The sequence below is a fragment of the Onychostoma macrolepis genome, chromosome 16, assembly GCF_012432095.1.
Source record: "Onychostoma macrolepis isolate SWU-2019 chromosome 16, ASM1243209v1, whole genome shotgun sequence".
NCBI classification, from domain to species: domain Eukaryota; kingdom Metazoa; phylum Chordata; class Actinopteri; order Cypriniformes; family Cyprinidae; genus Onychostoma; species Onychostoma macrolepis.
Genome location: NC_081170.1, coordinates 19,652,356 through 19,678,649, shown reverse-complemented (window position 1 = coordinate 19,678,649; position 26,294 = coordinate 19,652,356). Strand labels below are relative to the sequence as shown.

The window sequence follows — 26,294 nt, the reverse complement described above, 5'->3', positions numbered from 1 at the left end:
CATCATAACATTGATTGTAATGGTATTGTTTGCTTTATCAGACAGTTCATAAACAAGACTGAACAATATAGATCGGCTTTGAATGTCATTAGAAACAAAAATCAAGAAAGACGTGTAATTTTACTATTGGATTTATTTATTCATTAGGCATTTTTGAAAATCTGATTAAAGTGAAATGAAAATAATTTCACAATCACATATAACCCTTTTACATTCATAAGATTAAAGGTCTATAGCCACTTACAAAGATTTTGGAGGTTGTAACAGAAAAGCTGTTGCTGTTATAAAGTTAATTAAAGAAATGAAACTTGCTCCTTAATGACAATCACTATTGCCTATACTAGATGGAGAAAGTCCTTTAGTCAAATATCAATTGACAATCAAGTCAATGTTTTATTAATATGCCATACAGAATCCATTTAGCTTAAATACAGCAGTTCAAAATCTTTGACAACTAAACAAACTTTTTTTTTTTTTCTGTCGTCATCTGTAAGTCTAAAAGTTAATGTGCTTTGCAATTCTTTGTTCAGACAAAATAATTTCAAGGTAATGAGTGATGAGACTACAGAAGTGATAAAGTTGCTTGAAGTTCAAGTCAGAAAGGTGACCGGATATCTGCCTGTCTGAAACAAACGCTCCATTAGTATTCAGTGTATCACGGCTCAGTGGCTTGTAGAGTAATCAAACTTATGCCAAAGGACTTGAGCCGAGGTCTCTGTCTCCTCTAATGAAAAAAGTAAGGTTATATTACTTCTAGAGGGAATAAAATAGTGACCACAAATGGTAGGGCTATTGTTTGCCATACAGTTGTAATGACTGCACACCATATTGTTAAAAATGTGAATTACTTAATAATGAAAAGCGATGGACAAAAGAAAGTAGGGTTACACTTTTTTTTTTTTAAGAAAAATGGAACATTCTTATTTGTTGACTTGAAGAAAAATGAATGCAGTAAGGCAAATCAACACAAACAACATTAACATTTTTATGATTTAATTTCTTATCACCACTCTCTCACCTGAGCTAATTTACAAACGTTAATACCTAATCAGTGTGTGCATAGAGGACAACAGAGACGTCCAGAACCTCCTGATTGGCTTTTGTTGTCAGGGGCTCTTCAGTGCACTGAGATCAGTCTAAACACAGTTGCGCCAAATTGAAAGTCTACTCAGAATTGAACATCTGGTGCCATTATTCTTTGAATGTCAGGCAATGCAAATGTCCTACAATCATACAAATGCAATACGGCATTTCAAGCTGTGACCCTCAGCTGAAGCAATGAGTTAAGAGGAAACTAAAGCAACTGAATTTTGAAGGACGTTCAGATTCTGAATCCACGATGACTTCCACTGGTGATCGAAAACACTGTTGATCTCTAGAGAGCTTTTCATTTTTCCTTCCCTTTAACAAACACCTAAAAAAATTTTTATTCAGCTTTATTGCAATATATATATATATATATATATATATATATATATATATATTTTTTAACCTAATTTTCAGACGCTACATCCGCCCTTTAACAAATGCAGGGTATCTGCAGGCTTAAGACAACAAAGTTGAAAACAATAGGAGTATTAATGGCAATTAATAAAATAATTTGATTAAAAAAATATGGTTAAAACAAATACGATAATATTGTAAAATGCATTCTTATTCTTATTTTTTTTTTAATAAATTGTGTTTTCAGGCAACAAAAATACTGATTTGTTTGAGCCTTTTGAATATCTTTCCATTCAATTTAAGACCTCCACGTTGTTTTATCAATTTTTTATGCTATTTTAAATATTTTTATGGCCTTTACAGTTCAAAAGTGTTTGAACAATTGAATAATGCATGGTAAATAAACAATTTAACCCACAGAGACACTTGATAACTTTATTAATGAGTTTATTATTTATACCAACAAACAAAAACATTGTGTATCTCTCCCTCTCTCTCCCTTTAACCGTTCATCTTTTCACTGATGGGCCGAGCAGCCTGTGTGTGGTAGTGTGTACCTGCCCTTTCCAGAACATTCCGTCAGACAATATTCCAGAGTTTGAGATATGAACGTTACACCAAATGACAACACACACACAAACCCCTCCCCCATCAGATTGTTAAAAACAGAATCAGACAGCAATACAATAAATAAAAGGATCAGAATTAACACTGATGAGGAGGGGGAAGGGCAGGCAGGCAGGCGGGCGGATGAGGAGAGAGAGTAAGAGAAAGAGACTGAGAGATATCAGGTAAAAACAAAATTTTGTTCAGTTTTGTCTTTCTCCCCGGACGCAGGGAGAGGCTGGATGAAATGTTATATACAGTTGTATGATGAAGGGATAAGAGGAAAGAGAGAGAGAGGGAGGGAAGGCGGGAGGGAGAGAGAGAGAGAGAGAGAGAGAGAGAGAAAGAGATAGAGAGACCAAGAAAGGCTGGTTTCTGCTCATACCAGCACTGCTCCACTAGGAGAAAAATCTAATTACAAGGACAACAGAATAACAATAACAAAAATAACAAAATAAAAGGTACATGGCATTTACATATTAGCAATGAGAGAGGAGGAGATGGGAAGGATGGAAGAAGGGAAAGACAAACAGCTCCAGTCTCATTTGCTAAGTGTTCATGGTGTGTGTGTGGGCTCATGTATCAGCGTGTCTTTTAGATGAACATCCGCTAAATTCACATTTAACAGGCATGCCGATGTATATTAAACACACACACATGGCATAGACTTCATAATGCACAACAGAACAGCTAACACAGCTAGTGATGGGACTGACCTACCAGCTATATATGTGTGTGTGTGTGTCTATGCGCATGCACAAAAAAAAAAAAAAAACGAACAAACAAAAGTGAGCACGTTTTATAATGAAACCGTCAAAAAAAAACCTTCGACTTCTCCAAATACTCTCCTTAAAAGAAATTAAAACAAAAGAGTGTGCAATGATTACTTAAAATTGACATTCGCACATATTAAGACACACAAACACTAACATCTCACACTCGCTGCTTCTTAAAACCCATCGTAGTCCTTGCTTCATGCAAGAACTCCTAAAGAAAGCTAAAACGTATCAGTTTAAGAGCAAAATTAAATTTAAACGAGCTCGACATGTTTAAAAGTCAAAAGGATGGTACCAGAGGCAGAGAGCAGTAACTGTGCGGTGCTCTTCATGCCACTAGGGGGCACATGTGCCCCAAGCGGCCCTTCCCAGTCTTTAAACCGAAACATGACAATCATCATACTAAATTTAAATCGACCTCATTATCTCCTCCTGTGATGATTGACGTCATTAATCTGGGCATCGCACACTTCTTTCATCATGACGACACATAACACGAGGTGATGTGCTTGTGTGTTTGTGAGAGAGAGCGTGTGAGAGAGAGACTGTTTGGAGCTGCTTTTGGGAAGGAGAGAGGAATGAGAAAGAAGGGATGAGGAGAGAGGGGTGATAACGCCGCAGTAATGCCAAGGGAACAATTAGGTGTTGTTGCTCAGGGGTCCCGGTGCTGAGCTAGACTGGGCTGGACCGTCTGAACCGCTGCCCTCTGTGAACACACACATAAAATAAATCACAGGACATGTAGATTGACAAATGCATACAGACTGACAGGAAGGGTAAATCAAAGGCATTTGGTATGTATGTGTGATCAGTACCGTGTGAGGCAGGTGTCGTCTGCGAGCGAGCATGGGGAGGAATGAGAATGGAGTTCAACTGTGGTTGGATAGACAGCTCTGCGGGGGGGGGAGAAAGACAAAGAAATTAGCCATCAATATCTAAACGCGTCAAAACCCTAAATAGCTTTTTACTTGCATCATAGGATGTGAAAGCCGTCTCAAATTACAAGCAGCATGATTATTACCTTCTAAGTTTCCTAAAAGCCTAAATTTGATGCATAGGTTGTGACGTGCTCAAGAAAAAAAAAGAAGCCGATTAACCAAATGTACCATTTTACCCACAATTTGCAGAGCTCCAGACCAAGAAATGGAGTAGGGAACTACTGGCTTTTAAAATGACACTTTTTTTTTTAGCTGGCAGATTACAGAATCACTCAGTATAGATGGCGCTGACATTTTTGCTTAAGTTCACTTTTCTGGATTCATTCTGAGGATCTATTGCAGTGGGGGAAGATTCACGTGGCAATGAATCAAATCATAATTTCAAGCTCTGCTGTCGGTGTAAGTGTGCAGCATTGTTCCTATAGGCACTAGAAGTATAAATACATAAACAGCACTTCAGCTCATTGAGTGGCCAGTTTAAAGTCTGCTGACTTTTAACAAACAGACATGACCATCTTAAAAGCCACTGCACACCATTACTGTAGTAAATTACACATAAAGTGAAAATGTAATGTAAAATAATACAATGTTTAAGTTATATGCACTTAAGTTGTAAACACTGCCTTTCAAATGTTTGGGGTCAGTAAAATGTTTTGATGTTTTTTGAAGTCTCTTGCCCACCAAGACAGGATTTATTTATTTAAGTAAAAATACAGTAAAACCAGTAATATTGTGATTTTTTTACAATTTAAAATAACTTTTCTGTTTTAATACATTTTAAAATGTCATTTATTCCTGTGATGCAAAGCTGAAATTTATCAGTCATTTCTCCAGAAGTCACATGATCATTTCGAAATCATTCTATAATACTGATTTAGTGCTCAAGAAACATTTCTAATTATCAATGTTGAAAACAGATTTGCTTAAAATGTTTTGTGGAAACAGTGATCATTTTATTAGGATTCTTTGATAAAGTTCAAAAGAGCAGCATCTATTTGAAATATAGGCTATACAGTTTATATTTTAACATAACTTTTACGGTCACTTTTGATCAATAAAATGCATCCTTACTGAAAAGTTCATTTCTTTACAAAAGAAAAAAAGTTTGAATAGTTATGTATATAGTAATTATAATTCAAAATCGAATTGATCAAGAAAGCTTTATTTAAGTTTATATGCAGTATTCAGAAATATAATTTTATTCAGATTTGTGCTTTGCTAATCGGGATGTTTCTGTTGGTATGCTATGATGCAGCTATGATAAATTGTGAATTAATTACTTATGAACTGGTTAAAATGATGCTCAAGCTTCAATCTAACATACTTATTCACCGAGCAGTCATTTTTGATGAACCAAAAACCATTGGTCTGCTTGTGTTTACTTTTAGGTTCATTAGATTTAAATCAGTCTAATTACTGACTGGTTGTTCATTTGACAACGTGTAGTTAAGTTAAAGACACACTCGCTTTACAGTAATGCAGTGTTTCCCAACCTTTTTTTCTGCTGCGGCACAGTTATGAAAAGTAAAAAAAAATCCCACGGACGGCACACCACTAAGCACTTAAAAAAAAAAAAAAAATTAAAAAAAAAAAAAACAATAGGAAGGGGGAAAAGTTCTTCCCCAATAATTAAACAATGCATCAGAGTTGCTATTTTGGCTTTATATCTGATCAGACACTTGCACTTAACATTTTCTGAGTTAACAAGCTTTTTGACAAGAGAATGATGGAGATCTGCGTTTTGTTCGTCATTAGAACGGCCGCATCTGAGACAGAAAATTAATCATTTTCATCAATTTACAGGTTATAAGGTTTATTGTAGCTATATAGGCACTGAGTTTAATATATTTGGCCAAAACTTCATGATATAAAAGATGAACCGCTTTGCACAGGATATTTGAAAAGTACAAAAGTTTATTGGCTCCAACTAGAGTCTAGACGGCAAATGCTAAGACTCTTCAAACAATCAAAAAAAACATTAGCCTTTACAGACAGTGGTTCTTGAGTAAAGAAAACGCTGCTCTTTTTCAAACATCAGCTCTTTATTTACCCTGGCATTGTGAAGTAGACGTCTGCAAACTGCGTGTCGCGGCACTTCACTCTGAATGGAGGCGGGGTGGAGTTATAAGGTTTGACTGACAATTTGAGGATCCAATGGCGTTACGAGGTTTTAGTCACACGCTCCCTTGAATGCTTTTCATTGGTTAAATATTTGTAAAACCCACAAATAGACATGATGATGATAAATAGCACTGATTTAAAATAATAACGAAATATAACTGATAATGAACAGTGGTTGGGAAACACTGAAGTAATGAATAGTATACTAATTAAAAAAGGTAACAAAAATTTTAAGCATATAAAGGCCAAGCTGTAAGGTTAAAATAAGCAATGTTTAACCTTTTTTATTTTCTTTAAGGAATATCAATAGTGCCAGCATCAATTTTGGAACTAAATCCTTTTTTTGCGTTCAACCATTGTATTCACATACTGATTGTGTTGCTATTTTTTAGTTGCTTTTAGTTGAATTCTCACTTCTGAAACAACCGTGTGTGTCAGGCACATTTCTTGTGATGAGTTTTCTAAATGCTTTTTATATTGTTTTCTTTACAGAACACCTCAGACCAGACACTCACCAAAACACCATCGTAGGCATCAGACAAAATTAGCTCTTTAGATAAGTACCGCCTCAACATACTAAACCGTAAGAGTGTGTGTAAGATAAAAAAAAAATATATATAGAAAGAGAGAGCATGAGCCTCTGATTAATCCGACGAGGCTGAATCTGAATAGAAGTGGCAGTTCTTTCAGTTCAACTCACCCACAGGGCTGAAGTTGAAGAGTTGGGGAAGTTCTCGGCCATTAGGCAGACGGGCATTCGGCTGGCGCAGCTCGTCAAAGAAAGCGTGTGCACAGGCCTCCAGCGGAGAGAGCCGCGTCACCGGTGTGTACTCCAACAGACGAGAACACAATGAGATGGCTTCAGGAGGGGTCCTTGGCTTAAACACCTAACAAACGCACAGAATCACAGGGAAATGTCACATCTGACAAGCTTAAAATTGAAAGACCAGTTTCGAGATGAATCAGCCTAAACAGTTTTAGAGGGCCAAAATCATTGACCGGAACAGTGGCGTTAAACTAGCGCTGGTCAGATGGCATGTTTTGACTGTTCTCATACAAAAAATGTGGGTAAACATGTCAGCTGAGTGGACACTACAGCTGGTACGACAATATCGATTTAAATCTATCTTCAATTTAATGAAACATTGTTTAGTCTATGGTTTTTCAGTTAATGTATGAACAAAATGTCTCTAAACTGCATTATGCGCAATATAAATGTAACTCAGTTTTTATTTGAAGTATTCATTATTAAATACATTTGATAAATAAACTATTTTTATATGTGGTTTTCAGCTAAATGAAAATTTTTGTTACCAAAGTTATTTCGGAGCATCATTCTATAAAGTCCTAAAATGTTTCTGTCAGTGAGATAACTGTAAACGATCACAGCAACAGGTGCTTTACCTTCGTCCAAGGGTGTGCTTTGATCTGTGGGAATTTAAACTCTGTGTAGTTGGGGTTCATCTCTCGGATCTGTTCTCTTGTCGGGGTCCCCAAAACCTGCAGAGGTTGGACAGAGAGAGAATTAAGACTTGTGTCTATGCTTACACTTCAAAACACAGCAATGAAGATCCTCCACTCACCTTGATGATCTCCACTAGCTGGTCCACTCCACTGTCACCGGGGAATATGGGCTGTCCCAGAAGCAGCTCTGCTAATACACAGCCAGCTGACCAGATATCAATGTTGGATGTGTAATCCGTGGCTCCGAATATTAGCTCGGGAGCGCGGTAATACCGCGAACAGATGTATGACACATTGGGCTCCCCACGAACTAACTGTTTTGCACTGCGGAGTTCACATAATAGAGGGTTATAAAAATCTTATCAAAAATACACACATGTAACAATGATACAGTGGGCTGCATATGAAGGCGTACAATTGGCAATCCTTTCACATCATTTCTGAAAAATAGAGTTGAATTAAGAATTGGAATCAGACCAAGGTTCTCCGAATCCAAATCAAATTTCAAGACTCCCACCGAAGGACACAAATGCACACAAGTTTGACACACTGGCCAAAACTTTCTGTGAAATTATTTCAAATTAATCAGAACAAAAATTTATTTGCAGTTTGTTTTGGAGTTGCCACTTTTGAATTACCATTACCATTTTGTTATTGAGGGGTAAGCACATATTTACATATTCACATAAATGATGATCTTATACAGTTGAGGTCAAAAGTTTACAGTTCCCTTATCGAGTCGGTCTCTCGACATTACGTATGGGGAAACTCCATACGTAATGTCTCGTTCCCTCCTCTCAGGGAACCCAGGTTACGTGAGTAACCGGAGACGACACCTTGCACAATCTGCAAAATGTTAATTATTTTACCAACATATAAGGGATCATTCAAAATGCATGTTATTTTTTTTATTTAGTACTGAATAAGATTTCACATAAAATATGTCTACATATAGTACACAAGAGAAAATAATAGTAGAACTTATAAAAATGACCCCCGTTCAAAAGTTTGCATGTGCTTGATTCTTAATACTCTGTTGTTAATACGATGTCTTAATAGTGTGTTTTTTTGTTTAGTGATAGTTGTTCATGAGACCCTTGTTTGTCCTGAACAGTTAAACTGCCTGCTGTTCTTCAGAAAAAGTCCTTCAGGTCCCACAAATTCTTTGATTTTTCAGCATTTTTGTGCACTTGAACCCTTTCCATCTATGACTATGATTTTGAGATTCATCTTTTTACACTGAGGACAATTTAGGAACTCATAATACAACTATTACAGAAGGTTCAAACATTCACTGATGCTCCAGAAAGAAAAACCATGCAAGTTTTCCGTTGGGTAGAAACCTTTTTGAATTTGAAGATCAGGGTCAATTTAACTTATTTTGTTTTCTGAGAAACATGTAACTATCTTCTGTAGCCTCTGAAGGGCAGTACTAAATGAAAAACTATGATATTTTGGCAAAATAAGAAAAATGTACACATCTTCATTCTGTTCAAAAGTTTTCACCCCCGGCTCTTAATGCATGTTTTTTTCCTTCTGGAGCATCAGTGAATGTTTGAACCTTCTGTAATAGTTAAATACGAGTCCCTCAGTTGTGCTCAGTGTGAAAAGATGAACCTCAAAATCATACAGTCATAGCTGGAAAGGGTTCAAATGCACAAAAATGCTGAAAAACCAAAGAATTTGTGGGACCTGGAGGATTTTTCTGAAGAACAGCAGGCAGTTTAATTGTTCAGGACAAACAAGGGACTCATGAACATCTATCACTAAACAAAAAAACATAAAATAATTAACATTTTGCTAATTTTGCAAGGTGTCTGTAAACTTCTGACCTCAACTGTACATGGGTGTGTTTCAAATACATGCCACATCAGACCACACACCTGCCAAAGTCACACAGTTTGAGTACAGCTGTGTCTGGGTCCACCAGGAGATTCTGTGGCTTTATGTCTCTATGGCAGACGCCTTGGGAATGAATATATGCCAGACTGCGAAATAACTGATACATATACACCTGAGAAAGAAAGACAGATTGTGGGGGAGGAAAGAGAGAAAGAGATGTTATTGTTTATTGTACATATACATATGAATGGGCACAGTAGCAGCAGTCATGACTACACAGAGACTTACTTTGACATAGATAATGGGGATGGTGGTCTTGGACTTGTTGAAGTGGCGTGCCACCCTGTACACGGTTTCTGGTACAAAATCAAGCACCAGATTTAGATACACTTCATCTTTCTGAGGAGAGAAAGAGAGAAGATTGTTCAACAGAGATTACATACTTCACATATATACTATTCACCATGACAAATTAATTTCACTGGGAATATAAAAACTCAAAGGTTGGACAGAAAAATAACCTTTTCTCCACTGGAGTAGAAGAAGTAGCGTAGCCTGACAATATTACAGTGGTCCAACTTCCTCATTATCTGTAGCTCACGGTTCTGTGGAGAAAGAAATGATGTGTGAAGGACGGTAAAGTCACAGCATGAAAATCAAACATCTATCTTATTTAATGCATTCATCTGTGGAAGTGTGTTTCTCTGACTGTGCAGCCTATTTAAAACTAGTGTGCATGCATTATATATTTCACTAAATATACAGTTTTCAAGCAGTGCTCACTTCAAGGTGGAAGGCCGTGCCTTATGCTGTCACGATTCAGTGCTTTCACACTCAGAATGCTTCCATTTACACTGGTATTTATGTGTGTTTCGGGGCTGAGGTGAGACATATTGCCATTTAAATCCTTACAGGTTTGTGGGGTGTGTTTCATTAACATGCGTTACGAATGCTAAGTATTCCAGGCTCACATGTGAGCAATTTCAAACATTTCTGGCTCCTACAAATTCTTATACAGAATGAGGAGATTAAAAATCATGACAACAATATATTACACTAACACTACATTACTAATTGTATATTCTAATAATGAAACTCCTAAAATTGAATAATAATAAATATTACATTGTAATAATATAATATTCAAGTAGAAAAACAGTGACTGAGAAGTGGACTGATAACCTATTACAACTAAAGTGGATCAAAAAGAAATCAGAGTCAACCTTCAAGCCCAGGTACAACATTAATGCATTTTTTTGTTTTGTTAGGCCTGCTCACTTTTGAGCAGGGCTGAATGATTTTGGAAAATAAACTAATTGTGTTTTTTTTTTATATACCAATATTGTGATTTAATATGCAATTATTTTTTAAAGCTCTTTATGTTCTGTATTATTCAATAAAGACAAGCAACAAATCATTGTATAGTATGACCAACACAATATTAGATAGATTAAACAAATGTTCTTTTCTGTAGGCCAGGCCAATATGTTACGATGAGATTAGGTGATGCACGAATTGATATAAACAACATTTTTATTTAACAACTACAATCACAGTAGTATATTGACTGATTTGTTGAACTTCCAGCCTAGTAAGCATGTAATAATTATGACAACAAAGCACAGACAAATAAGCCTGGAGTACACATTAATATGAAACAAATCAATAACAAAATCACACAAAAAGTAGATTGCAGAAATATAAAAACAAATCTGTTGCTTTACCACACTCGGTATTTAGGGAATTGCTACTCAAAACTAGCCCAATCACGTTTCGAGGGGGGGGTTCCCCTGGTAAGATTCGCATTTCAAGGGCCAAATATCACGTTTTTTGGAGGCAAACAGCAGACTTGGCAACACTGTAGTGTGCCAACTCTTAAGATTGCTTAGGTGTGTTCGACATGAAGCAGTGCTGCTTAGACCGATCGGTGTGTGTCAAAGTACCGCGAGAGCTATAAGAGAGCGGATGTCTCCTTATGCTCTCTTGCCATACTTTGTCATACACCTCTTCAAGTCAAACACACCTCTTTACTCTCATGTGTGAGGTGACAGTGTAACCGCAGCCTATCATATCGCGATATTATCGCAAATGCAATTAATCGTTCAGCCCTACTTTTGAGTCAGTTTGAAAGAGGTTCAGCTCTTCTGAAAATGTGAAGAGTAACATTTCCTCAAGGCAGTAGACCCTGGACAAAACAACTGGAGTCATAAGGCAAGTTTATAGTTTATGAACACACCGATGAACTTAAAAGGGGGTGTTTTCAATGTGATCTTAAGCCTTTTTGTTCTTTTAGCTTTGATATCTAAACAGAAGCAACATGAGATATTAAAAGTTTATCACGGTTCAAATCGCAAATGACAAAAAAAAAAAAAAATTCCAGCGTGATTGTAGCAGCCCTATTTAAAGGGCCTGTAGCATTACAAGTAAAAACATTTCATGTTGGAAACGGTTTTATGCATTTTAGGGTATTTTATTATGATACTGTACACAATCAGGTTTTCTTACTCCTCTTACCTTAAACCTCTTATCCTGAAGCACCTTCTTTATGGCCACCATCTCCTGGCTGTCGATGAGTCGAGCCTGGTACACCACTCCAAATGAGCCATTCCCGATCACCTTGATGTCGGTGTACGAGACCTCCTGAGGACGGTCCGGACCCTGCCCTGGTGTGGCTACTACCGTTGTCACTTTTCCACTGTCCCCTAAACACACAACAAAACAAGTGGGTTTTTTTTAAAAGGCCTTTGACCGAAAGATCTGACTGCTCAAAAGAATACAGATTTTTCCATGTATGACCTGAACGAATGCTATATGAATGCTGTCGCCTATTAAAAATGACTTCTGTACTGTGTGATAAAATTACAAAAACAGTGACAGACATCTGACAATTTACCTTAGTCATTGTTTAATTCATGTTTAAAAGGGCTTGTTCAGCCCTAAAATGAAAATTCCATCAACATTTACTCACCCTCATGTCGTTCCAAACCCATAAGCAATACGATCATATGTGACCCTGGACCACAAAACCAGTCTTAAGTTGCTGGGGTATATTTGTAGCAATAGCCAAAAATACATTGTATGGGTCAAAATTATCGATTTTTCTTTTATGCCAAAAATCATTAGGATATTAAGTAAAGATCATGTTCCATGAAGATATTTTGTAAATAGCTGTGTGATGATAACACACAGCATTTTGAATAAATTGTCATTTGTGTTGTATGAGAAGCAGAGCGCTGCTGTATGATGTCCATGTAGTCCTTCATTAGGCCTATATGCTGCAGGATTGGTGGTGGACACGTTCCTCATGATAAAATCACAGAAAAACTATGTTCTGACAGTATTAATTATGAATCTACCATGCAATTTCAGCTGAGAAAAACCTAAGTAATAGTTCTAATCAGCTGGTGAGTGTGGTGATTTGAAAAGACATGTCACATGCAACATTTATGGTTAATTTGTAGTGCCTTTCATGCTTTTTGAAGCATGAAATCACAGGTCCCCACTGCATTGGAATTGGCGAGTGGCACATTCTTTAAAACGTCTCCTTTCGCACTCCATGGAAGAAAGTCAATCAGGTTTAGATCGACATGAGAGTGAGTAAAACGTGAAATATTCCTCAAAACTACTCCTGAATGCATGAGAGATCTTTATATAAAAAAAAAACATGAAAACATTAAAGCAAAAAAGTCCAAACCCAGCATTAGATTTAAATCAGTTAGATCTTTTTGAACTCATCTGTGCTCTTATCCAGCATGCTATGCCTGTTTGCCACTTTGTCTGACAGGTGTTAATAGTAATCCAACACCCGTGTTTAGATGTGTGTCCAAACACAACAGAACAACGGCTAGAGCTTATCACTAGGAATAGCAGAAACACCCTTAAGACTGTTTGAACACGGGTGGAGTCTACTGAAGTCTGACCACATTTCCACCTGTGGCCACGAGCAGACCTGAATAATGGGGATGCCTGGAGACAAGCAGAGCCCTAGGGTGATGTTTTTTCCATCAGTTGCTGTCAGCTTAGATTTAGACGAGGAGTGACAGATTCACCAAAACTAAAGCTTTGTTTTATTACACGGCAAAACTATTATTTACCAGATCAGTGCAGAGCAGATAGCTGTTGTCATGCATGACACAAGACAGTTGCTGCTATTGAGAATTTTTCATCAGAATAACACTGCTTCGAGTGGGACGAGAAACACTGAATTAGTGGCTTATTTAAATTGCCACCACATAAAATGTCATTTTTTAATGCCAATTTTTGGATGTTGCATAAAAATTTTGGAAAATTTGCAAAAATCTTTACATTTGAGATGGATATATTTTTATTCAGGAAGTCAAGCTCATTAACTGAGGGAAAGATTATTATAGAATAATTTGCTACATGTGCATAAATGTCTTGCGACTTTTTCACAACCAGTCATGTGACTGAATCATTCTCTCAGAGTATTAAAAAAAAACTAAAAAAAAATCATCATCATATAGCACCTAAAATGACGCTATCGTGAATCCGAAATGCCAAAGCCTGCCATTAAAAAGACTGTCTAGTATGATCGTCTAGGATGAGAGAGATGGATTCAGGACAGTTAATGGTCAGTCACTTTGTCATGGGTTCATTGATCGTGTTTATACCATTTAGTGGCTTTCAGTGATGAACTGAATGACGATTTCATCACTGCTTCCAGCAGAAGAGTGTATATGAATATAAAAATCATGTATTTGCAAATAAAAATGTAATTACACATTATGCAAACTATACATTAATGACACACAAAATGTATCATGTTTTTAGGCGAGTACAAATGTCAGCAGAGTAATTTAAAATAGTTACTATGCTGAAAAAAATAGGACAAAAACAGCAATGGTTGTTGTGTTGTAACTACTCGTTCAAGGTTTCTCGTGGGTTACAGTCGTACATCCACCCACTCCATCTCCCCTCATTCCTAGTAATAACACCCATCACCATTCTCACGGAAATCCAGCAGTCAGCACCAGTGTAGATAAACGCTGCTGCCAGCACTGCAGTCACTGGGAATCATTTATAGAGCACCAAATGAAGAGGTTTATGCCTCTAGGGAAACCACTCGTTTTCACAGGAGTAGCCCAACCACAAATTTACATTGGGTCATTTTTCCTTCATAGGACGCAGTGTTGTACCTCAAGCTTTGTGATGATCTGTTAGATTGAGAGTAGGAAGGCTGGGTCGTTTAACGTTACGTTAAAACTAATAATAATCATGTTATAAATATTGATTATGATATTTTTCCTTTAAATATATGGACACGCAAACGCCAATTTGGCCCTCTTTAGACAGGTTGAACTTAATATTAAGATTATTATTAAAGACATTTCTGATGCGACTAAATGCATCCAGGGTCGCACATGATGAAATGATTCAAATCGAACACAAAATTGAAGATACAGTCTGTTAGATGTTGCCGGCAGGCTAACTGAGCTTTGTTACCAAACGAGCACATCTTCAATAACGCGACGTCTAAACAGCTTATAAACCAAGAATCATATTTTAAAGAAAGGTTCAAGGTGGTCACAATGTGATGTATTGGTATCGATCATAAGAGATGCGTTTAGCCAGTGCTCTTATGAAGGATTGTCGAGCTAATGTAGAGCAATCAAAGCCCTTGATCCGTCTACAAAAACAAGCTCACGTTAGCTTAGCCAGTTAGCCGCCTAAAGTAGGTTAACGCGATCATGGCAAAATAATCAGACAAACTAATGAACAGCACGCTACACGGTCCAGCACTTGGGCTTTTACTAGTCTACTAATATCACATTTATTGGGATTGTCGTGTGATGTCATTGAATGATACTCACTGCCCAGCTTTAGGTTTCCGAAACCAGACGAACTCCCGCCTGAGGCCTGCGCGCCCCCCGTCTTTCCTGAAGAGCTTCCACCGGCGACGGCTGATCCGGCGGCGGCTGCAGCGGCTCCCGGGACCCCCGGAGGCTCAGCAAACGAGCTAGTCCTGGGCCGCCCGCTGCCGCTCATTTCGGGTTGCAAGTGTGCCAGAGCGGGGGTAAACTGTGCCTGTAGACTGGCCCAGGCGCGTAGTGGATATGTCAATTTAAACTATAATAATCGTTAAAAAAATATTAAGATTGCTGAACTATTCTATCAATAGCAAACTGTGCGCCTCCTCTTTCTTTCTCTGTGGCTGGGCAACTAGAGCTGACGCACAGCGACGCTCTATGCGCATTGTTTTCTGGGTAATGAAGTTCAACAATGCTCTCACGTGCATAGATTCTGCAGCATAAGAATGAACTTTTCATTGTTTTTTTCATGCCAAGGACTCATAAATAAAAATGCAAAATCTTTTTTGTCTTATCAATAAAAACTATGGCGGTCAATGGAATAACATACTCGAAATGAACCTAATTTCCAAGCCTTTAGAAAGCAGAATGTTTAACAAGCCATGCATTATATAACCTAATGGCATAACATACTATAATACAGTTAATAAATAGATAACTCAATATATAAATATCGAAATGATAACTTTGACTTCAGATGAAAAGTGTCACATTTGTTGTCGATTAAAATCTCGTTTTACAAAAACGTTTACATTGACAAATTGTCCATTTACGTAGAAGTCGAACTGTTTTTCCCCTTACTAAGTTCAGGAATGGTCTGAAACGATTTAATAGCAGTGTCTATTATTTGAGGGACTAATTATATACATTTCACGAACAATTAATAATAAATACTTAACAATAAACACATAGTGTGTTTTGAAATTGTTTATTATGAATGTATTGGTGGTTTAGGACCTTTCCATCAGAAGATGTAGTCTCGCATTCACATACTCTAGCATCCAAAAATGCTTCAATCATTAGACTATCCATCGCAAGAGCTAGAGTTTGACAGACAGTCTTTCTAGCCAATCAGCGCCTTGCACAAGCCACGCGAACCCCCATGGGGCGGGGCAGCATGCACAGAGCAAGGAACAGAGGCCAGACAAACGGTACATTTCCACATCCACGATCATCTTTACGTCAAAATATTTAACAAACAGTGCGAGGCACTGCATAATACTGGTTCGTTGCGGTGAGAAACGCATTGTGAACACCGGAACGCTTCCGCGGGGCCGACGAGCGCTGCACGAGGGATCGCCCAGCTGCAGCGCGCGAGGAGAGGCTCGGAAACGGCTGGGGAAAGAAGGCCTCCCTTCAGCGCTCTTAGACCTGCGGGGAAAAGTGAAGAGCGCCGCCTGACGACCGCCGTACAGCGGGGTGGCTCGCTCAGGAGACAGCGGTGCGCTCCATAAGCTCAGGCAAAATCTGAAGAGCGCCACCAACTGCTCGCCACAAGGTAAACCACTCGTCTGAAACCCGCTAAATGCTGTTGTTTGTTACTACCGATTCCGCCACGACTAGTGCTAGAAGTTTTGAATGATTTTCAGGTTGCTTTTAACACCTGTATCTGTACCGCATTTGTAATGTCCGTAATATTTTTCTGATTTATTGATGAAGCGAAATTACTAAATTGTGGGCTTTTTGTATTTCGGAGATGCCATATGTTATGCACGGACTTGATGTTAAAATCCACATTACGTGCATTATTATATTTAAGTATCATAGGCGACCATATTTGAATTAATGTCTTCATAAATATATGATGTGTTTACAAAAAGCAGGGATGCAGCTCTGAAACCAAATAAAAGAGATATTTTTAAAAATTTAGAAATATTCCTGTGTACACATACATATAGGTCCTATATATTATAACTCCAAGGCCCACCTTTGCCCAAGACAATATTCAATGCCTCCTATCTAGGATATGTATAATAATATATTTTAACATTATAGACCTTTTATTTAAGTGCCTTTTAGCAGATTAATTAGGATTATATTAATATAACCAAATTTAAATAATACTTATTGGGGCCCCTTAGACATTTGCTGAGGCCCTGTGATTGAGAATTACTGATCCAACTGGTCTGAGGTGGTTTTAGGGGTATTTGATGATAAAGTTAAAGAGAGAATCAGGTGAAAAACAATAGAAGAAGAAAATCAGGTAAAATTGTGCATATGTGTAGCGATAATCTCAAAGTTTAGCTGTTTTAAAAACTAAATGGCACATAAAGATGTTTGACACATTTTGTCCCATGTCTTTAAAATGATATGAATTATGTTTGTAATATTTATATAATCAGTGGCCTGTGGCAATCTGGTCCTGAATGACAGGTTATGGAATCTAATGTAAAAATGGCATAACATATCTGTATCTTATTTATATATATAATATTTTTTTTTTTTTTTTTTTACAGGTTGTTTTGAGGCTTAGGTACGTATCGAGCATAAGAATGCATACTGAACCCAGGGACTGTGACTTATAACCCCAGCACTGCATCTGCTCTTCAGCACAGCAAGAGACTTTGCATCTTAACAGGTTTAGCACTGTGCAGTTACCATGAGTGAGCAGGAATATGTGGAGCATCAGTACATGTGCAGTGAGTGCCAGCAGCTCTTTAATACGCTGGAGGAGGTGCTGGTGCACCAACAGATCCACACCGGAGCAGAGGGGGACGAGGTCGAGGTCCTGCCGAGCCTTGAGGACTGTGACACTGGGGAGAGTCAATATCAGTGCCTGGAGTGTGGAGCCATCCTGAGGAACCCAGATGAACTGCTGCTGCATCAAGAGCTGCATATGAGAGAGGCAGGCCAGGGTGAGTGCAGTGTTTAATACACTATATTGCCAAAAGTATTGGGTCACCCCCTTCAAATGAACAGGTTTGACTACTTTAGTAATTTCCATGAGTATAAATCTTAATGTTTAAGCATATAATGATATTCAAGGGAATTGTGTGCTTCTAATTTTAAAGCAACAGTTTGGACAGGACCCTTTTCTATTCTAACATGACAATGCCTCTGTGTATAAGGCAAGGTTCAAAAAGAAATGATTGATTGAGTCAGTGTGGAAGAACTTGACTGGTCTGCAGAAAGCCAAGTCCTAATACAAGCTGAACACCTCTGGTGTGACTTTAAATGCAGATCTTGAGCCAAAAACTCTTTACCAAACACCAATGACTTGTACATACACTATATCAGGCATCCTCAAATCTGGCCCACTCCTGCAGAGTTTAGCTCTAACTCTAATCAAACACACCTGAGCATGCTAATCAGAGTCTTCAAGATCATTAGAAAATCACAGGTAGGTGAGTTTGATCAGGGTTGGAGCTAAACTCTGCAGCATATTGGCCCTCCAGGGAAAGATTTGAGGAACCCTGCACTATATGGACAAACGTATTGGGACACCCCCTTCTTTAGAACAGAAAAAGGCACTTCCAAAACTGTGGCAACAAAGATGGAAACATAATTCATGTATTTAAAAATTGTATTTCCATCTCAGTTTTGAATGTGTCTAAAATGACTGCACCCATATATACAAGTCACTGGTGTTTGGTAAAGAGTTTTTGGCTCGAGATCTGCATTTAAAGTCACACCAGAGGTGTTCAGCTGGGATTAGGACTTGGCTTTCTGCAGACCAGTCAAGTTCTTCCACACTGACTCAATCATTTCTTTTTGAACCTTGCCTTATACACAGAGGCATTGTCATGTTAGAATAGAAAAGGGTCCTGTCCAAACTGTTGCTGTAAAATTAGAAGCACACAGTTCCCTAGAATATCATTATATACTTAAACATTAAGATTTGTACTCATGGAAATTACTAAAGTAGTCAAACCTGTTCATTAGGAAGGGGGTGACCCAATACTTTTGGCAATATAGTGTATGTGTGCTGCTGTACTGTATGTTTAGTTGTGGTTTTTTGAAAAAGCATAAATGCTTTATTTTTAGAGCTATGTGAGGTTACAGAGGTGGATGCTGTCGATGCAGAAGTGCCAATCCAGTATCAGTGTTTGGAATGTCTGGCTCTCTTTGACACACCTGAGCTGTGGTTGGCTCACAGACAGACACACAACAGAAGCAGCACCCACAGCAGCTTGAGCACTGACACAGTGAGTACATACACACACACACACACACACACTAATAAATGAGACTGGGTATCCATGCTGATTCTGATTTGCTCTCAATTTGTTTTGATTAGATTCCTATTCATTTGAGAATTTTGCAGTGGCGATGTTCATTTATGTAGGAAAGAAAATCTCTTTCAGCTAATGAGCCTTCTGACTTGGTATATTGTATTGTAAATGTAAAAACATAGAAAATATTTTTAATGTTATTTATATGTAAAAATACTTTTATAACAATATATACATTAAAAAATAGCTACAAATCAAATAATTTAATGTACATTACTGTTACGATGTCTGGAGTTGGTAATGTTTTTTTTTAAAGGTCCCATGGCATGAACATTTCACTTTATGAGGTTTTTTAACATTAATATGAGTTCCCCTAGCCTGCCTATGGTCCCCCAGTGGCTAGAAATAGCGATAGGTGTAAACCGAGCCCTGGGTATCCTACTTCGTCTTTGAGAAAATGAAAGCTCAGATGGCCGAATCTGGAATCTTCCCTTTATGTCATCATACGGGAAAGGTTACCTCCCCTTTCTCTGCTTTGCCCGCCCATGAGAAAATGAGCCACTACCGTGCGAGGCGAGCACAATATTTTTTTTTCCTCGAGAGACATCATGGCTTGCAAACGAGCAAAGCATGATAGTTGCTCAGTGTTTGGATGTACAAATGAACACCAAAGTATTTTTTAGTTCCTTCATCCGAGCCTATGGCTAGCATTAGCTACATGATAATAACTGTAACAGCATACATAAACAAACCAACTAAAGTACCGTATCCAGACACAATATTTTAAACTAACCATTCGGAGACGTCCTGCTGTAGCCGCTGAGTTGCAACTTCTTCATCCGGTGCTTCTCCATCCGGATCAGATTCTGGGTCAAACTGAAAAGCTTGAAAGACTGCGTGTCTATGAGCCATTGCAATACATCCACTGTCAACATTAGCGCATGGTAGCGCAAGCTGGTTAAGGCCACACACCCACCCTCCACCTTGCCCCGCCTCTCTCCTCCTCATTAGCATTTAAAGCTACAGACACAGAAATGGCACATCCTAAGGAAAGCTCATTGTGGGACTGGCTTGTAGTGGCTGAAATTCTGCACCAAGGCTGAATTTCGGGAAAGAGACTTCAGATACAGTACTAGGGACCACTTAGGCCTATATAAGAGCATCCAAAAAGCAGCATGTCATTTTTTCAGGATTCTTTGATTAATAGAAAGTTCAAAACAACAGCTTATTTGAAATATATATTTTTTTGTAACAATGTAAAAGTCAATGCTATCACTTGATTGCATTAAATGCATCCTTGCTGAACAGAAGTGTAATTAAAAAAACAAAACGTATTTATCCCAAACTTATAAACACTAGCATAGATAAATTAACTAAACAAAAAAATTCTAATATCAGCTAATAACTCTTCTCAATAACGTAATAATGCTATATCTAATAGAAGAATGTGTATCTATTTAAACATCAATTGTTAATATTATCAAAAATGTCTACACTGTTATTGCCACAGTGTCAGGTTCTTGAGGTGCTCAACAAACAACTTGCACATACTGCGGAGTAAAATATTAATCTTGTGATCTTTTTAGCAGTTTTTAATTTAATTTTGTGTTCTGTTTCAGGAATATGTTCTTCAGGCAGATGGTTCAGTCACTCCGCTTCAGTTGCTCAATGTTCAAAATCTAGTTCTGGATGAACAGAAGGCAGGCCAGATCCTGACCTTAGCCCAGGTCTGTTTACATCCATACATTCTTTAAAGGGGGTTTGTTTTACACAATGATCTAACTAGGAGTGATGAGATAAAATCTATATTTGATTTCTGTTTCTGTCCTGCCCACTCATTGGTCTAAAATCCGCTGAAAACTGATTGTGTGATTAAAACGTGGTGTTAGGATCAGGTTTTTCCCATCTTATTAATTCAAGAGTTTCAATGTGACAATATCCTGGCCTATTTCCGCATTGTTTGGGGATGTTACAGGTCCTATATTTCCAAACTTACTTTTGTTGCCTTTATTTTTCAGGCTCTTAGAGAGCAAGAAAACCCATCTAAAACTGCAAACCCTGCCAGAACTATGCTAGTGCCAGCCAATGCTTCCCTGCCTGGCTCCACCTCTGCGATGCTCCGCCTGCAGTTCTGCTCCGCCCAAGCAATCGCTGATGGTTCTGCTTCAGCTACTCTCCGCAAAGCTAAACTGCTCGCCCCTCTCTTACCCGCCGATCCTATCCGGCTGGACAATGTGACCACTTTTAACCTCCTCCCTTCATCTGGTCAAGTGAACACGTTAAAGAAGGAAAATGAGGAGATTTTAATTATCCATCCTTATGAGTGTTCCGAGTGTAATCTGCTGTTTAGCACACCAGAGGATTTCCTTCAACACCAGGGGGAGCACTTCTTAGGCCAGGACAAAGAGAGTGGGGACACTGGGGTGATGGTGGGGTATGAAGACAGTTCTGGGGCTAAGGAAGATGAAGCAAGAAGCGATGGATCCGAAGAGGGGAGCAAAGTTGGCAAAGTTATTGCTGGGAGGCATACATACACTGCCCGCTCCGCTGGTTTGGGTTTGACGCCGCCACCCAGCAATCTTCAGTGTGAGGAGTGCAAAAGAACGTTCACCTCTGCCAATCGGCTTGTGGCGCACCTTCGAGTGCATGAACAAGGAACACACGAGTGCCCAGAGTGTGATAAAGTATTTAAGAAGTTGGTGTCCCTTCAGACTCACATGCGCACACACTCTGGTGAGGCGCGTTTTCTGTGTGTGGACTGTGGACATGGTTTTACCACAGAAATGACTCTTATGATACACAGGTAATAACAAATACAAACTGTATAGTCAAACATCAAAACTTGCTCGTGATTTGGGTTCTCTGTCATCAAAATTCATTTTTCATTCGCTTTTCCCGCTTTAGGAAATCCCATACATCTGAGCCACTGCACAAATGCCCATTTTGTGCCAAAACTTTCACCAACATGACGAAGTTCTTGTACCATCGTCGCACTCACCGAGTACGTGAACCGACCGCACCAGTCTCTCAGGTAATAGTTGTGACCTGATGAAGGAAATTAGCTGTGCACAACATCAGTATCATATTGGTTATCAGCTGATATAATGAGATTACATTTATTGTTAAACGTAGTCGTATTGGTCAATGTTGATATATATTTGCCGGCTATTTAATTGTTTATGCTAATTTCCCCTATTATTATATTTAGATGTCTTTGTCCTGATCAAAATTAAATTTGATTTTTAAAACTGCACTGCTTTTGGCTGATTTTCATGTTTTGGCTAATAATCAATAAATGTCTCATATTAAGAAATATAACACTACATTGTATATAAAGTAAATAAAAATAAAACCTTAAATGATACAAGGGAATTTAGGCATTAAGACATAATAATGTACACAATGAAAAACAAACATTCATTTCACATTCATTTTTAACAGTGTTAAGTAATTTCAAATTTAATTTGAATGTTAAAATAGAGAAAGTGGTCATGTACAAAATATACACTCAGTATTGTTGAGGCATATACAATATTTCAAATGTAAAAATTCATAAATTAAAAAATCTCTAATATCTGCCAATAATTTACAGATATATTGTTCATTCATAAAAAGCACCAATAACTTGACAGAACTGAATTATTACATATTTGCACTGACGTCAGTCTTCTCATTTCTCAAGATCTCAAATTCAAGAAAAAAGGCATACTGTTAGTGCTGTTGTTCATTTTATCCACACACTGCAGAACCTATTAATTACACAATGGCCTATTATATACTTTTTTCCTTAAAAAGGGAATTGAATGTCAATGTTTTAACTAAGAAAAAGATTAATTGTGAGATTAATTCAACCATCTCCGCTTTGCAGTTTGTACTGGCCCAGCAGTCACCTCTCTCTATCATCCAAAGAGCAAGAGAACGAGAGGCTGCTTGGAGGAAAGAAAGACATGTGGTGACAATTCCTCCTGTGAAAGATGACAGAAAAGAATCCAGTGACACAGATCCAGTGCTCATTGAAGGTATTGCAGTGGTTTCCCGGTTTTCAGAGCCAACAGAAAATGGGCTTCATTCTGAACCCTCAAACACAGAACAAGCCCAAAATGGAGGGAAAATACTGACAATCGACCCCAACCATTCATCTACTGCCAATGTGGTAGGAGGAGAGGAACCAAGTAAACACAGGACTCCTGCTGATGAAGAAGAACCAAAGTTCCCTTGCTCTATTTGTAAAAAAAGATTCTCCTCACAGGTCCGTGTGTTGCGTCATCGACGAACGACTCATACCACCGAAAGGCGCTTTAAATGCAACATCTGCGGGAAACCGTTCAAGAAGCAGATCCATCTGCGAAACCACCTGCGCACGCACACAGGCGAGCGGCCGTTCCAGTGCAGCGTGTGTGGAAAGACCTTTTCCTCTCTTGCAAATCTATCCCGCCATGGACTCACACACACAGGAGTCCGTCCATACCGGTGTGACATTTGCAACAGAGCCTTCAGCCAATCGTCAAATCTTCGTCAACACCGTCAGCATCTTCACAGCAATGTGACGCCCTCACCCTGTCCAGACTGCTCCGCTACCTTTATCCGTCCTGCTAAACTTGTAGCTCATCGTTTTCTTCACCACCCAGGGTCACCAGCACCTTACCCCTGCCCGCACTGTACCGTGGGGTTCTTGCGCAAGCGTCAACGAGACCTTCATTGCCTGGAGGAGCACCCCAACTTGACTCAGCCACACAGTATCTCCCAGGACTCCCAGGTTAGCTGTCAACAGGGCTCGATGGATAATACAGAGCAACTAAGCACTCCTTCGATGGCGAAACCTAATCTGGATTGTACTATTTGTGGCAAGCGGTTAAACTCTCCTGCAAATCTCCGCCTGCACCAGCTAAGTCACGGACTTGGGCCCGGCCGGCCTCGAGGCTCAAGCTCCAGCACTGGCAAGTCTCATCCCTGTCCGGTCTGTGGAAAACTCTTTGGTTCAGCCTCAAGTGTTACGCTACACCAGAGAGTACACACCGGTGAGCGTCCGTATCCTTGCGCGATCTGTGGAAAACGATTTCGCCAGAACACGCACCTGCGGGAGCACCTTCGCACGCATTCGGGCGAGCGTCCGTTCCGGTGCGAGTTCTGTGATAAGGGTTTTGTGCAGAGCATGCATCTGGCAGAACACCGACGTACACACACGGGTGAGCGGCCACATGCTTGTGGTGAATGTGGAAAGACCTTCAAGACGGTTTCGAACCTTAGGAACCATCGGAAGACCCACAATCGCACCCAAAAGCAACAAGAGCCTGAACACAGCACAGAAGCAGTGGCTGCAGAGTCTGAAACAGCAACTGTTGCTGTTGTGGAAGCTTCTGAGATGGACCTGGTACCAGCCTTCTGCCAACAAGAGGTGCAGCTTGGACAACCCCAAGTCATTCAGATACAAACATCCAACCTGACACAGGTAGGAAACTGTTAATACTGTGTGTTAGAACCAGGAATCGATTTCCAGAAAGAACGGGTTCCAAGGTGTTGGGAATTGAAAATCTCGCGGTCAGTTTCCATTAATTGGTTCAAAAAAATGATTGCAGCCTTCTTTTACATCATACGTATTTTAACTTAGTATCATGGTATGTCATGCAGAAATACATATTGCTGATTAAGGTGATTCAATTTCATTTACTTAAATTCCTGCATGTCGAATAGTATACAACTTACAAATATGATTAATTGTCTTCGTGTCTCCTAGATTAAAGTTTTGCTCCTAAAACGCAATTCAGACATTGATGCACCAACGTAATCTGTTCTAGGTGTCTAAAGTATATGAACAAAATAAACTCATAAAGAGTGAAACTGGCTTGTTCGGTTGTCCACAATGGAAAGATTTGAGGGGTGCTCCGAACTACATGGAGAGATGATGCTGGTAGTAATATATACTAAGTTTAAAAGAAGGTAAGCCTTCACATCATATGGCCAAACGATATTAGGTGAACATGTTCCTCCAATCTTAAAAAAGAAAACAACGAGTCAATTCCATAGTAAGTTCTAGAACTATGAATCCGAATCGATGCCAGATTTTTTGGAAACCGCCCTACTGTGGGGTGGGGGGGGTCTTTTCTAGTTTTGCATATTAGTTTTTTGTGCACAAAATAATGGTTTATGTTTTCTCAACGTTTCAGACTCAGGGAACTCCCACTATCATGTATAATGAGCTTGGAGAGACTATAGCCATCATTGAGACGAGTGGAGACCTGGCAGAGGCCATCGAGCTGTACCACACGGCGCTGGAGAGTGGCATCAACATGGAGGCCATCACTGTGGACAACCTGCAGTTAATGTGAGAGAAGTGAAGAACAGTGTAGCATTCCAGTGGCCATCATCTCAGTGATTAAAAGAAGAGCATAAGTGGCTCAGAACAAGTGCAGAGACAGAAAGAAAAAACAGGGAAAGCAGAGATCGAGAAAGTTCCATATTCAAGACATTGTAGTCATTTCCATTGAATGTGTGAACAAGCATACCTCAAATAGCCACTCTAGTCCATCCTTTAAGATACTTTCAGCCTTATTTTCAATTTTTAAAGACATTTTTGCAAAATAATTTCAGCTAGCAATCTTAAAAGAGAGCTGATTTTAGAGATGCAACCGAGGCTCAAATCTGTGATAGGATGGCTCCTGTTTTGGGACTAGAAATGGACAGTTTGTCTTACTGACGACACACTGCATGAGACTCTCGTTCTGACATTTGGACAGAGCCAGATGGAGGGTATGAAGGTACAGATTTCAAAAGTAAAGAATTACACCTGTGGACAGTGGAGCAGGATGGTACCACTGGATGGTGTGTAGTGATTCCTGGTTAACGTTCTGACCTGCAGTTATTGGGAGGAGGAAGTTTAAGGGCACTTACCTGAAGAACAAAACAACAGGGCAGAGGAAGTTCAAAACAAGAAAGTGCTCATCATGGACCGACATTATGCACCATCACTGCAATGCACAAAGAATGCCCATGTATTTCCATCTCTCTGTCTGTACACTGAATGTTTGTAGCATTTTTAATGTTATGATGCTGATTTGGAGAAGTGTTGCAAATAAACTTAAACAGTTTTCTGTCTCCCTTGTAATT

The 26,294-nt window shown here is 38.9% G+C and overlaps 2 protein-coding genes across 4 annotated transcripts; one reads left to right on the top strand and one right to left on the bottom strand.

The window, feature by feature from the left end:
* Positions 1-1,864: 1,864 nt before the first annotated feature.
* gsk3ab (glycogen synthase kinase 3 alpha b) lies at positions 1,865-15,378 on the bottom strand. Its single transcript, XM_058747614.1, has 10 exons — positions 15,022-15,378; positions 11,705-11,892; positions 9,712-9,795; positions 9,479-9,589; positions 9,232-9,362; positions 7,468-7,672; positions 7,289-7,384; positions 6,585-6,771; positions 3,641-3,718; positions 1,865-3,531 (listed from the first exon to the last, which is right to left on the bottom strand). The coding sequence occupies exons 1-10, from the start codon at positions 15,194-15,196 to the stop codon at positions 3,464-3,466; spliced, it is 1,323 nt and encodes a 440-aa protein (XP_058603597.1). The 5' UTR covers positions 15,197-15,378; the 3' UTR covers positions 1,865-3,463.
* Positions 15,379-15,826: 448 nt separating this feature from the next.
* znf526 (zinc finger protein 526) lies at positions 15,827-26,275 on the top strand. Of its 3 annotated transcripts, none has more exons than XM_058747612.1 (9): positions 15,827-16,516; positions 17,475-17,491; positions 17,569-17,873; positions 19,003-19,163; positions 20,810-20,917; positions 21,209-21,993; positions 22,095-22,221; positions 23,059-24,639; positions 25,355-26,275. In XM_058747612.1, exons 3-9 carry the CDS (start codon positions 17,618-17,620, stop codon positions 25,514-25,516), a joined length of 3,180 nt encoding a protein of 1,059 aa, XP_058603595.1. In that variant the 5' UTR covers positions 15,827-16,516; positions 17,475-17,491; positions 17,569-17,617; the 3' UTR covers positions 25,517-26,275. The 3 variants fall into 3 exon arrangements, with proteins under 3 accessions (XP_058603595.1, XP_058603596.1, XP_058603594.1); XM_058747613.1 differs by adding an exon at positions 24,986-25,127 and having other exon boundaries at positions 17,475-17,873; positions 25,355-25,488; XM_058747611.1 differs by having other exon boundaries at positions 17,475-17,873.
* Positions 26,276-26,294: the final 19 nt, after the last annotated feature.

What these genes read in the sequence shown, in the direction of transcription:
- gsk3ab (XM_058747614.1), bottom strand. Translation starts at nt 15,196, where the DNA reads ATGAGCGGCAGCGGGCGGCCCAGGACTAGCTCGTTTGCTGAGCCTCCG. An exon ending in AAGCACACCCTTGGACGAAG is followed by an intron (nt 6,772 to 7,288) that starts GTAAAGCACCTG and finishes TGCGTTTGTTAG; the next exon opens with GTGTTTAAGCCAAGGACCCC. An exon ending in GACGACACCTGCCTCACACG is followed by an intron (nt 3,532 to 3,640) that starts GTACTGATCACA and finishes GTGTGTTCACAG; the next exon opens with AGGGCAGCGGTTCAGACGGT.
- znf526 (XM_058747612.1), top strand. Translation starts at nt 17,618, where the DNA reads ATGAGTGAGCAGGAATATGTGGAGCATCAGTACATGTGCAGTGAGTGC. An exon ending in GCAGCTTGAGCACTGACACA is followed by an intron (nt 19,164 to 20,809) that starts GTGAGTACATAC and finishes GTTCTGTTTCAG; the next exon opens with GAATATGTTCTTCAGGCAGA. An exon ending in AAACATCCAACCTGACACAG is followed by an intron (nt 24,640 to 25,354) that starts GTAGGAAACTGT and finishes TCAACGTTTCAG; the next exon opens with ACTCAGGGAACTCCCACTAT.